Here is a 13,652-nt window from a genome sequence, read left to right as displayed (position 1 = left end):
GCAGATTTAAGCTAGTTAGGACTGATGAGACAAACTCATAAAGTGACCTAAAGGCAGATGTTTGTATATGAATATGCAAACTCTATAGGCAAGGAACAAGATTTGTGGAAGCCTTCTGGTTCTTCTTATCTGTTTGGTCATTAAAACCCAGACTACAATCATGTTTAAGCAGGTTGTAGATTAGGATGGAAGACATCAGTGGAAATGAAACCTGGAAATCACTGGCTATCCTTTGAATACACCGAAGCTTTTTATTAGCTTTTTAAAATTAATCTGCATTCTTAAAGAGTGACACGGCATCTTGGCTTGGATATGCGTTGGATACACCAAAAGCCCCCGCCCCCCCAACTTCTCTAATGTACTTTTAGAAATGTACCAGTAGTTTTCTATCTTTGAAAACTGGAAAATCCAAACCCCTCCTTAAAAAGCCAAGACACATGGCGTAAAAGCCTTTGCCACTTTGAGTGAAGAGCTTCCAGAAAATGCTGGAGATGCCTCATCTGTCCAATTGTGGTTGGTCTCAAAACACTGGAAGGATGTGCTCTTTCTAGAATAACCATACTGTAATAACCACAAGCATAAGACTGTGATTAATGAAAAGTGCTGTATGACTCGTATGGGTTTTATTATTTGTGCAGAATCAGGTTGTAATCATAAAACGGGTCAGTCTCTACACTTCTTAGACTCTCTGTAGGCTTATTAACCTCTGAAGCCCCAACGCCCCCTGATACGGGGGCAAAAGGCAGGAGATCAGGTAGGCTTGGGGCTTAAGAGGTTAATGAATAAACGGTTCCGAATTTTAATACATGGCAAAAAATATTATTGTGCTTATTGTCACTGTTACACTCTTAAAAGATTAAAAGCCATTTGATTTTAATAATTCCCTTAACCTGACTTAATCAGTTACAAAAAACTGCACTTGGTAGTTAGAAGCTTACCTCTGCATAAAGGGTAACTAATTTTGGGGTCAGTTTTTGTCAACCTGTAGAGGTTTGATTTCAAGGCCAGAAGCCAAAAATACAGGAAACCACAGCTCCATAAGATGTGGCTGCATTTGTGGCTGTTCTGTGTAAAGTGGACTCTCCCATGAGGGATGCTCTGAGACTTTTACTGTCACGCTTCCACTTGTTCAGAGTTATTTCAACAGTTTACTGTCCGCCTCACCACTGCTGGCTTCGCGTATGTATAAACACCATCATGTTGTTACCATTGAACCTCAGAATGAGAGCCAACCTCTGTTGACCTCAGCGTTCCTCCAGACCCCATACAGCGATTGCTGGGAAAACATAGAGAGTTTTTAAAAGCAAAGTCCACAATCATTTGAAGGGTTTTGTGTCCCGCTTGGCTCCTCCCCTCTAAACCGCATCAGACTCCGCCTCTCGCTGCAGCCACTGTGGTTGGGGTTGGCTAATTAGAGGGTTGCCACGGGAACGGAATGGCAGCTTAGCCAACGGGTGTAATGACAGGGTGAGGGAGGAGGGCGGGGTCAGATTATAGGCCCAGGAGTATGCTGAGAGGAGCTCAAAAAAGAAGGAAGAAGTGGGGAAAAGAATGCCAAAGAGAATATGAATCATGAAATATGTGAGGAGATAATGGCGGGCATGAAAATGAAACTGGGGGGTGAATAAAAAGATAGGTGGGAGCTAATGTGCAGGCGAGGAGTGAAACCAAGTTTTTCAAAGAAAATGAACTAAAACTTGTGAAGAAGAAAAGTGGGTGAATGACTAAGCATGTAACTTAGTGGTTTCCACATAGATGTTTGGTTACTCTGGCATGGACTTGCATACTCTTTCTGACTGTGTGTGTGTGTGTGTGTGCACATCAGAAAAGGTGTCTCACAGCTTACACTCGGTCTGTGGTCGCCATGGCAGCCAACAGGAAACGGCGTGTGAGTTTTTATGCGGCTGAGCCTGGTCACCCTGACAGTTCTCTCTTTCCTCTTGTGTGGCCACTCCATTCTTCAAAAGACAAACATCCAGCTGGACCACGACTAAAAGTGGACAAAAGGAGCACAGAAACTTTAGGAGCTTGGTGTATTTCAGCCTCTCGGTTTTGGGACTTTTACCACATTTTGTGAACGCAATCTGAGCTGTGTCATCATATCAGCTTACGCTTGGCAAAGCTACCACTGCCTAAAACCACGGTGAAATGACTCCCAGTTTGCCTCACATTTGCACTGCAATTATAATGGTCCACTTTTGTCAAGCTTATGTTGCTCCTGCTGAAGATTAAACCCCGAGTTAGTTGCGTCAGCCCCGTGTAACATGCCTTTTATAAAATCATATTGTGCAGCCCCATTGGCATACATTTGGCATTCCACTCAAGTCAAAAATGACTCACTGCTGTTTCAAATAGAGGTGATTCACTCATTCCTCACTTCAGCAACAGGCTTACTGATATTGTTTTGAGCAGCTAATGCTGTTGCCAATACTTTCTTGACACATACTTTCAGTTGCACAGACCAGAAGCAGAGGAATACATCTCTGTGGTGTCTCAGCAGATGTTGGCCATCTTTCAGTTGCTAATGTGCAGAGCCTTGAGCACAGCTCCTCTTACTTTCTTTGGACAAATGTGTCAAACTGGAACCCATCATGTTTTCCAACTCAATTTTATATAAGTGGTGTTTGGAGACACTGTGGCTTATATGAAAAAAAAAGGGTTTTTGAAAGCGAACAACAGTGCCAATGCTGCCACCCACTTAGTCAGTGTTTTGTGCAGTTTGGCTATAAAATGCATACAGATGCAGTCTGATTTTAAAAAGTTATGGTCTGTATGCTTTCTAGCAACTCTGCAAGGCTTTGAGCTAAAAGCAAGCATGCTTACTTTTTAGCAGGTATGGCAGTTTTACCGTGCTTACAGTCAGTTTGCTAATTACCATAAAATAACATGGGGTCACTCCCAGTTTAGAAATCTGTGAGAAAAAGATCATAATTTTCACTTGGTCTGTGACCAGTATAATTTTTCCAAATGATTTTTATGGTCTCAATTTAGTTTTTCCTAGATTTAAAGCTTCCACATGAAGGTATTGAGCTCAAAAGTGACCACTCTTATTTTTTTTCCAAGGGCTCTAGAAGTGAATTTCCCATTCATTTGCTCCACTGATATTTCAGAAAATCCTTATGTTGGATTTTGCAGTCAAGTGACTGCCAATCATGTAAAGTTAACTTGTCTTCTATTTTGAACATGTGACTATGCAGCCAAGTGAATAAGCCTGCAGTCACACAGGCCTAGGCCTGATTGCTAGCAGAATACGGTGGTTGTTTATAGTTTGCATTAAAGACGTTGAGTTGTCTGCAAACACTTCCCAACTACTTTCCAAGTGATAGCAAAATAGGGAAATGTGCAGCACACAGCAGAAATGGAGACTTTCAAATCAAAAGTTGCGCATTTTGATATGTGTTGGGTACAGTGCTGAAACACAGCTTTTATTTTGAAGTTTAACATGCTCCGTTTTCCGGTTTGCATTGCTACGATCATGTACAGACCTTTTTCCCCGACTGCAATCAGTGTTCAGGTGGTTTCTCGACCTGATGTTCGCAGGTTTAAAGATTCCCATGGTAACAGCGCCTTTGATGTTGCTGTTTCAGTTTAGCTTTATGTGTCGAGTTTTGTCAACGATCGCATATGTAACAAAACTGACATTATATAGTCGTGTGGTTTCAATAGGAGTACATACCATTTTGTATTTAGCTTAAAGTAAGTCTACTTTGGATGGTTACAACATAATGGCTCATTATTAAAATCCCTATGGAGATAAATAAATCATAAATCAATGCAAATTAAAAATTTTACTTAACACGGTCTAGGTATCTTTTTATCCCTGTTGTGTGTTTTTTTACCTTCCTTTCCTGTTTTTTTCTGTAGGTATCAGTATTACCTGCAGGTAAAGAAGGAGGTGTTGGATGGACGTCTACAGTGCTCTGTAGAGCAGGGGATCAGGCTCGCTGGCCTGGCAGTACAAGGTAAGACTACACGAACAAGTCTCCCAATGAGAGACAGACAGCAAGTGAGAGTGAGCACAAACTCACACTTTCTCAGGTCATCTTGACTTCACTACCTTGTATGGCTGCATACCGCAGGGAGAACCCAGTCCACTTGAGTTCCTATGGTATCAGTCCTAACACATGCACATACACACACACCCACCCTCGCTCCATCCTTTCAGTTCCTGGGTGCTGTCTGTGTCCCAGGGGAATGTAAACAGACAGCTTGCTTATCAGCTGCTCCAAGGTTAGCTGTAGCAGCATCAGGAAGGCTCTTATCTGTCGGGAGGTGAGGATCCTGTGCTAGACCTCCTTTTGCCCGGCAAACAGCAGAAAGCTTTTAGGTACTTAGTACAAGCAATATCAGGAGAACTGTACATGTTATAGAGATTGTGCAGGTGGTTTTGTTTCTGTTATGTAGATATTTGTTTTTGTTATCTTTAATAGTATTGCACAGTACACAAGTTCAGAAATATTTCCATCTAATAAAACAAGAAACACTCAGAGACACTTTACGACTCAATGGACATGTCCACGGCCTGAAGAGCACATTTGCTGCAGGTAGCTTCATGTGATTTCCCCTGGGTAACCATGACAACAGCATGACAAAGCATCTACATGGATGAAACCTGCATTGCTTTGACCATTGTGGATGCAGTTGAGTTGAGATGACAGTTGAGCTAAAACAGACTTTTTTCTAATGTTAAGCATTTGCTTTTCTAGTCTTGAGGAGTAATTTTGCAAAGCGAGCTAGCAGAATATAATAGGTATTTGGACAAATGAAATTGCCTTAGTTTTAACTGGAAAGTCTGTATTCATCCCGACTTTTTGTCCTATTGGGTTAGCACCTTCATAACATAAATTTATTTTATTTTTAAATCAGTAGTTTTTTTCTTATTAGGGAAACTGTATAGATCGAAGAGAAAGGCCAACCAGGATACCCATTGAGAACCCACGCAAGAAGCATTGCAGGATGAACACAGTGAGTCCATATTGGACTGTACCGATTCCTTTTTTCTACTCTACTTGACCACTCAGAACTGAGAATTGGCACGTTCTGATTAATGCATCAGTTCAGTATCTTGCCCAAGGATACTGAGCCAGTGCTAGGGATCAAACCACCATCCTCCCTATTAGTAGATGACCTGTTCTCCTCCCTCTGTTACAAGTTCCCAGCTGACCTGCGAACCCAGAACCTTCTCGCTGTGAGGTGGCGCTAACCCTTGCACCATCATGCCACCTCAATTGAACAATATCAAACACAATAACAAACTCACAGTCAGTTTATAGTGTAAAGGCTGCGCATTACAGTGTAAAAATGAAATTCATTGTTTTTGTGTAAATAAATGTGAACATCTGTGTTTGTAATTTTTAGCTGACTTTGGAGACTTCACTCAATTCCTGTCTCAGGACTTCCTCAGGGAGTACGTGCTTTTCCCAGTGGTGAGTCCTCGAGCCTTTACCGTTCAAATACTAGCAGTGTTTGTGTGTGTGTGTGAGAGAGAGAGGCAGAGAAAGTCTGTGTTTGTGTGTTTTTCTGTGTATGTGCTGCCTGAAGGCACACATTCCTGTGACATCTGTGTACCTCCTCCCTCTGCATACCTGACTGACAGGCAAAAAGCAAAAAGAATAAAGAAGAATTTGAGTTGGAGGATGGGATGAATTAATATGAACTGATTACCAAATAGAAACAAAATATTAAATTATGGAGCATTATTTTTTTTTTTTTTAAACATTCCCAACAATATGATGTTCACTTGAACCTATAGTCATAGGTTGCTTTTCCACAGCTTTCTTCTGCATTGCTCTTATTTGCTGAATAATGTATTTTCTCTCAGAACTGGCGTAATGGAGAAGAGGCGCTAGAAGAGTGGACCCAGAAAGTTGCTGAGGAGCACAAGAGTCACTGGTACTGTTAGCTACTTTGTATACTGTATGCACATATATGCATGTATCACCAAGACAAAGTAAAATAGAAACAATAAGATTCTTGGTACCATTCTGTGATTTCCAGTCGAATGCAGGCCGCTGAAGCAGAAGTACTGTACATCAAGGAGGTAGAAAAACTGGATGGGTTTGGCCAGGAGAGCTTTCCAGCTAAGGTAGATACATTACATCACCCTCAACCTCTCAATCAGTATCCTTTGAGAGATTTTAAATGAGTTCTTGTGTAATACTTTCTTCCACAGGACAACTATACCAATGACATATTCATCGGTGTGTCTTTCATTGGAGTGTTTGTTAAACACAGAAATGGCAGATCCATCATGCTCCACAAGTGAGTTTCTCCTTTCAAAAAAGAAAGAAAGAATTGTCATAATTTCCTGTACTCATGAGGAATCGTTGTTCCTTTTTTAAAACATTTGTTTGCATCTGTGTGTTATAAAGGTGGAAGGACATTGGTACCATTGCACACAACAAGTCAGCCATCACAGTGGAGATAACGAGCAGAGACGACACCATCGTCTTTCACATGGTGAGTGTTGTGTCTGCAGACACAGAGGTTTATAGTGGGTGGTTAAACATGCAGGAAAAGTATGCGTCCACAAAATACCTGCAGAGGGACAAACGAACTGGGGAGAGTTGATTCTTGACTTCACAGAAATACTCATTTTCTGTTCACCTTAAATTTTCGGTGTTATTATTAATTTTTTTCTCTGTTTGTGTCTGCAGGAGGATATGGAAATGGCCAAGTACATCGCCCGCCTTTTCACAGCCAGACACAAATTCTACAAACAGAACAAGATATGTGCAGAGTGAGTTTCAAGGCCACACAGAGAGGCCAGCTGAAGGCCATTAAAACACTAAGATATCAATTGTCTGTCATTTATTTTTTTAATGGGTATTTCAACAACCTGTTGAAGGTTATACAAAAAAACCCCAACAAAACATATGCTATAAAAGACTGTGTAGCATTCACTGAGCTTATAGTACATGACCTGGGTGCATTTAATAAAATACTAATTTGTCACATAATGTGTCTGTTTCTTTGTAGGCCCACTCACTCACCTGCACCAATGAGGAGGAGACCCACCTGGACTCATCGCCTGTCTCTGGTATGTTGACAAGCATTTGTATGTTTTGAAGTGATTTGATACAGCTATTTAATATTGCCTCTGGTCAATATAAAAGGGACGAGAATGGAGGACAGAGGGGGAACACAGAAACGTCCACAATTAGCAACCTGATCCGCTCTCCCACTCAGGGAAGCTCTTAATCGTCCAGAATACAGACATACAGACTAATAGTGCCTTCCACTCCAAAACTTTAACTCTTTACCCTCTGAAAGCCTATTAGGAGTAACTCTGAGATGTTTCTGTCATATTCAGGTCCAGAGCAAAATGAATGGGTTTGTATCACAGGTTTATGAGAGTGATCTATGCCTATGCAGCTACCCTCGAAACTGTTGCATTGGTCATCAAACCACTGAGGTGTCAAAGCCCATCAATTAAGGGTACTAGGGTGGTCATTTAATGTCATCTTCATGAGGAAAGAGTTTAAGGGGAAAAAGAGAACACTGTGACACCATCAGAACAAATACTTGTGTAAATACTTGTGTACAAATGTGTACATTTCCACAATAAGTTGCCACCAGGTAGATTCCAATACTGGAAAGCATTCTACACAATAGCAAAACCACTTAGAAACATACTATATATATATGTGAAAAGGCTGTATATGAAATATCACACAAAAGAAGCATGTAATCCCCCAAAACAAAACAAAAAACAGCTTAGGAGTAGTTTCTAATTCCAGCCTTCAGGGCTTTCTGTATGTAGTGCATGAATCCAATGTGAAATGATACCTCTTCTTAAAAGAGACGTCGATCGAAAGATTGTTGCTATAAAGGGAATACTACTGGATTCATGCACTACAAACAGAAAGCCCTGAAGGCTCAAATGAAGAACTACTGTTAAGTTCATAGCGCATGTCTGCTACTTTTGGCATGGTTTTCTATGCAGATGTTTTTCATCATGCAGTTAGAGCTCTGCTTTCTGATTGTTGGAAATTGGAATTTCACACTGATTTTTATTGTGATTGTTGTTTGTCTTATATTGTGCTGATGGCAGTTTATTACTGAAACATGCATCTTTTTGCCCTTTAATAAATATAAAGAAGCATTTTTTTGAGAGTTCTGGCGTTTTCCTTCTATTCTATAAGCTCTTAATTGTGCCATGGAGCCTTGGTTTTAGCATGCGTTGGTGGTGTGGTGGGTGTTGTTGGAAAGTTAGAAAGGGTGTTGCTTGCTCTGATTTCCGGTGCGACAGCGAAGGCTGTGATTTCTGCGTCTCCCTCCCTGCTAGCCAGACAATGGTGAGGCTAAATGTGGCACAATAGATGTTCAGTCAGACCACTGGAGTGCTCAGATGACTGTCTGGAGTACCGCAAACTTTGTCCAATGACAGATGCGCAGCACTAGCTTCAATCTGGCTTGGTCACAGTCAGCCATTGTGATTGATGTGTTAAGACAGAGAAGTAAAGTGATGGTTTCATGTGTGATGTAAAGAAACTGAAATATCACTTTGAGGATCAGGAGATCTTACAATGTCACACTTTATAACCGTTTTACAATTTCTTCATTTAGCCACGGCCACAGTCCTGTAACTTCCAGTCAGTGCATTCCCAGTTTGGAGACCATTATCAAGACACACAGAGCTCTCAAGGTAGGTGTTACTGTTTTAGAGTGGCTTTCCTCCCCCTGCTTTAACCACAGTGTGATTTAAGATTTTTGCCTCCCTGACAATAACTCAAAACAACAGTCCTCCTAATTGTGTCTTTCCCATCAGGCGTGTGACTCACAGCCCATTCGCATTTTAACAGTCTCCCAGCCAATTAGAGCCCAACGTTTGGGGTGCAGAGCAGTGACCTCATTTATGCTTCACTCTTTCATTGACGTGTTCACACACTCAGCCTGCCTTATAATCCGAAGAACTTCACTCATGTCAGCTTGACAATAAAAAGCGAGCGAGTGGAAAAACATTCTGGGTGTGCTACTGCGTGTGGGCGTGGGATCGGTCTCGAGTGTGACCTCAGGCATCATACTCCGATTGTGCGGACAGAGATTATGCTTGTCTTCCTTCTCCTTGTGAACATGGGATAGTTTCACACGGGAGAGCGCTCTGCTCAGCGGGAAGGAATAACATGACATATTTTTCTGTGGTGGTTGGTGCAGCTGTGAAACCAACAAAACAGCAGTGATCATTTTTCCCACCTTCGGGATGCCACAAAGGGTGTTTATTTCAGCTTGTTTATAACAGCTTAGACAGTTAAACTGCAAGACTGGAAAACCCCCAGTACCACCTTCACCATACCACTGGCAAGATTACAGGAACATTTGGTCTCCCTTCATTTTTTTTCTTTAAATTTGTCAATGTTCCTTTTTGATTTTCTTTCTTTCAAGCTTCAACACGGTTCATTGTGCAAAGCGTGTGTTCTTTTAAGTTTTTATATGAAATACTGAGGTACCAAGTATTTGAACAGTCATAGAACTTCAAAGATCAATAAAATCTTTGTTTGATTAAGTTTAGCTTTAGTGCACAAATTGCTTAAAAATGTTTGCAGCTCAGATTTTCTTGTGATCCTCTTTACACATTTTTCCATGCCTCCTTTGCTGTGCAGACAGTATCTTCCACGATGACCCGTATTACAAGTCAGAGAGCAGCCTGGATCGCTGTACAGTGGACTTTACCTACCGAAACGGTAACGTGCCAAACGGAAGCATGTACAGCAGCCCCAGCCTGAGCTCCCTCAATCGTTCCCAGAATTTTGTCCCACCCTCGCCCATGTCCTCCAACCTCAGCATCCCTGGCAGTGAGCTCATGCGGCCTGACTACATCCCCAGCCACCGTCACAGTGCCATCATTGCACCATCCTATCGGCCCACGCCTGAGTACGATGCTGTCATGCGGCAGAAGCGGTGCATGCTCCCTGCTCACCATGACCTTCACAGCCAGTCGCTACGCAGTCTCAACATCAGCAATGCCTGTGCCTACAGGCAGCCTGAGCCTCTAGTGTACAGCCAGCCAGAGATGCGAGAGAGGGGCCCTTATCATGGTGTGGCACCCAGCCCTGCTCCGTATACACCACAGGTAAGGGTTAGGATGCTCTGAGATTATTATTTAATTAATTGTAATTAGCTTCCTAGTTCAATGCATCTGTTTGTGACTGTTCATCTTGCAGATCACATATAGTAAGCCGGTGTCCCATGGCCCTCATCAGGGAGGACCAGCCAACAGCCAGGGTCCATGCCATTCACCCCATGTTAACGAAAGTGGAGGCAGCAGCAGCGGTGGAGGTGGAGGAAGCTCCATCTCCCATACAGTCAGCACACCCGAGCTGGCAAATACCAAACAACAGGGGAACAACATTGGAAACTATGCAGCTACAGCCAACATGCTGAGGAACCACATGTCGCGGCCCCCTCCACCTTACCCTTCCAGCTCTTTTCGCCCAGCCACCAGCACGCCAGACCTAGCGAGCCATCGGCATCGCATTGGCGGCAGTAGTCCAGAACTGGTTACCCGCATGGTGCAGCTGTCAGTCAAAACCTTCCAGCCCGACAGCTCAGCTGTGGTGCACCAGTCCCTGCAGGAGGTCAGTGAACCATTAACTGCAGCTGCTAAGCACCGGTCCACGCTGGGCAAGAGACACAGCATGGAGGTTATAAGCAGCATGAGAGGAGCGATGGAAGGCCTTATGATGAAAGGAATGAATGCTCCTCTTCATCGGCGGAATACTCTGAGAGAACCTGTGATGCCATCTCAGCCTCAGTCCATTCCACAGCCCCAGCCTCAAAACTCTCAGTCACAACCTCAGCCGCAACCTCAGCCTCAGCCTCCAACTCAGCAGCCAAAAGAGTTGCCCATGAAGCCTGCCAAGAATGCACCCGAGGCAGTGACTTATCAGCACCAAAAGACTCTTTCTAATGCTACCATGCTCATACACAGCAGTGAAAGTGAAGAAGAGGAAGAGGAAGAAGAGGAGCGGCCTGAACTGGACGTTCAAATTCCAGGTCTCAACGAGAACATTAGCATCAGTGCACAGCTCCAGGCTGCTCTGGCCAAACTTCCCAATAAACCCCCTCCAGAATATCCGGGCCCTCCTAGACCTGCAAGCAATGCTCAAGCTCGCACCCACACTCACAATCACAACAACACCCACCACACCAACCATAATCAAGGACCACAGGGCAACCAGGGACCAGTGGACCAAGGCCATGGCTGCGCCTTAAAGACTGGACAGAGCCAGGGTGTTAGTGGGCCTGGGGGTGGTGGTGGTGGGACACTGACCCGGGGGGATCAGAGTGTTGTGAATGGAGCAGTTTTAGGTCCATCCATTTCAGAACCAGACTTGACCAGTGTTAAGGAGAGGGTGAGGAAGGAGCCGGTCAAAGAGAGGCCAGTATCAGAGATGTTTTCCTTGGAAGACAGCATAGTGGAGAGGGAAATCGCTCAAAGGGTAAGATACTCACTCATTCTACATCTTCACAGCCGTTCCCTCAAATTTTAGAACTAACACATTTCTACATTTTAACACAGTGTAACGATGTTTTTACGTAAAGCAATGTAATGCATTTATTACTTAATATTACAATATAACACATTTACTCAATAATACAATTTAACACATTTTTACTTAAATATAATAATACCATGCAAAACATTTTCTGTTTAATAATACTTTTTTTTAACTTAATAATACAATGCAACATATGATGTTAAATTTTATCTATGTTTATAACATTCACAATTTTTTTCTATTACCTTTCCATATGGAATAAAAATGTTTAGCATGAAATTATTAAATATAATGTCAGTGCCTGACACCTCTGAAGCCATTGTACTGGTATAGTTTTAAATATTACAGTCTGTTGTCTGCTCACTAGTTTCAAAGCTCCTGATTAGCAGTAATCTGGAGTTCAGCACCTAAAAGGGCAGCACTGGACTCTGAATTCCCCGAGGCAGCTAAAAGCCTTACTAAGCCTTCCGATTATTCTTCGAGTTGGGTGTTTTTGTGTCGGTGGGCCTTCTGTTAATATGCAAACATCTGACCCAGCACCAGTCCAGTCATAAATAATTGCCTCCTAGAGATAAACCTGTCTGTCTGTGATTGCAGGTGTGTGTGATTTTAGCCAATAAAACTTAAAGAATGTTTTCTTCTCACTGCTGTCCAAAGCTGCTAAAGCCCTTTTATGCCAGCTGCTTTATCTTATGCATAGAGGGTACCCCTTATGACCCCCAAGCTGTTGTTTTGACTGCCCCATGGGGGATCAAGAAGGTGGAAAGGGGAAGGGCGGCGCTGTCCTGGAGGTTTAATAGCATCAGAGATTAGGAGAGGTAATCCTTCGAGGAAGGAGACGGTGCAATGTGGGTCAGTGTTTGGAAGCGAGAAAGAGAGTCAGGATGACAGAGGGTGTGTTGTAATCAAACAGAAGCTGAAGAGGTAGGTGGGAATAAACAAAGATGAAACAATTAATAACATGTAAGAAGGACAAACGAGGATGAAGGCAACCAGATGGATAAGAACTCTTTCTTAATAGGCTTTGTGTAGTGGGCTTCCTGTTTCTCACCTTTGGACTTATTACAAGGGGATTGGTACGGGCAGTTTATGCACATGCACGGGAAATTCTCCCCACCCACTACTGCTCATGCACATCTGCGTGAACACTGTACTTGTGCAATGGCAGGTCAGTCAGTCTTGCAAACCTGCTGGTGCCTGTAAGCATGACAACAGGATTTTTCTCTCTCTTGAAGACGCTGGAGAGACAGAAGATGTCTGTGGACTCCATGAAGAGGCCGCTGATGATGGCCGCACTCAACGGGCTCTACGTCGCCCGGATGCCTGTCCCCGAGAGTCCAGGGGAGGAAGGCGCCAAGGCGGCTACTGATGAAAGGGTAGGATGCTTGCTTTTTGTACAACATATACATTATTATGGTTAAAGTTTAAGGGTTTCATGACTGTAACTTTGTATTATTCTGTATATTTTGTAACATATAGTAAAAAAGTCCTGCTAATTTACAGACAACCTTTAAAAAATATGCTGCTGGGAATTCATTTTACTCATCTGTTTTGTTGCTACTTTATTACTACATTTACTTTACCCAAAACCTTTGGGATTTACTGACATGTATGTAATTGGAAACTTATCATATTAAAGATAGAAAAGGCTTTTTAAGCTCTTAAAAAAAAATCACAATTACTAAAACGAGTATTTAAAGAACTGATATCAAGAATAACATACCAGAGTTGATGTTCAGGATTAGGTCTTATTTAAGCTTATTTAAACCGAATAATCATAAAAGCTTTAAATCTCCCCAAAAAGTTTGTTTGGTCATCGTCACACCAAAACTCACAGTCTCTATTAATCACATCATTTTAATGAATTCCACTGCCCAAGTAGATCCCCAGTGTGTTTGGCTCCCTTTTGAGCGTGGAGGTGTGAATCCCAGTCTTTGTCCCAACTGTTGCTAAGCTAATGGGGGCAAACCCTAAGTGGGCTGTGGAACGTGTGGCACGGTAGTGCTTATCGCCTCTGGGCCTGCTGGTATGTTAAGAATGTGACCTGAGAGAGAGCGAGCCAGACAGAGAAAGAGAGACAGAAAGAGATTCTGGCCTCTCAGACATGACTGGCCTAAAAAACACCACTGCTGCTGCGTATTCGGCTCTTTC

The 13,652-nt window shown here is 42.7% G+C and overlaps 1 protein-coding gene across 1 annotated transcript in view; it reads left to right on the top strand.

The window, feature by feature from the left end:
• Window positions 1-13,652, top strand: part of LOC113037556 (protein tyrosine phosphatase non-receptor type 14) — a 46,218-nt gene that overhangs the window by 26,203 nt on the left and 6,363 nt on the right. The window contains exons 4-15 of the mRNA XM_026194791.2: window positions 3,865-3,962; window positions 5,359-5,426; window positions 5,822-5,892; window positions 5,998-6,085; window positions 6,173-6,261; window positions 6,372-6,459; window positions 6,657-6,739; window positions 6,979-7,039; window positions 8,569-8,647; window positions 9,603-10,072; window positions 10,164-11,441; window positions 12,737-12,877. Of these exons, the coding sequence (XP_026050576.2) occupies window positions 3,865-3,962; window positions 5,359-5,426; window positions 5,822-5,892; window positions 5,998-6,085; window positions 6,173-6,261; window positions 6,372-6,459; window positions 6,657-6,739; window positions 6,979-7,039; window positions 8,569-8,647; window positions 9,603-10,072; window positions 10,164-11,441; window positions 12,737-12,877 (2,614 nt within the window). The remainder of the gene's footprint in view (window positions 1-3,864; window positions 3,963-5,358; window positions 5,427-5,821; window positions 5,893-5,997; window positions 6,086-6,172; window positions 6,262-6,371; window positions 6,460-6,656; window positions 6,740-6,978; window positions 7,040-8,568; window positions 8,648-9,602; window positions 10,073-10,163; window positions 11,442-12,736; window positions 12,878-13,652) is intronic.

The sequence above is a fragment of the Astatotilapia calliptera genome, chromosome 15 (genome assembly GCF_964374335.1).
Source record: "Astatotilapia calliptera chromosome 15, fAstCal68.1, whole genome shotgun sequence".
Lineage (NCBI taxonomy): Eukaryota > Metazoa > Chordata > Actinopteri > Cichliformes > Cichlidae > Astatotilapia > Astatotilapia calliptera.
Note: the sequence above shows the minus strand (reverse complement) of the source record. Positions and strands in the feature narration are given on the sequence as shown.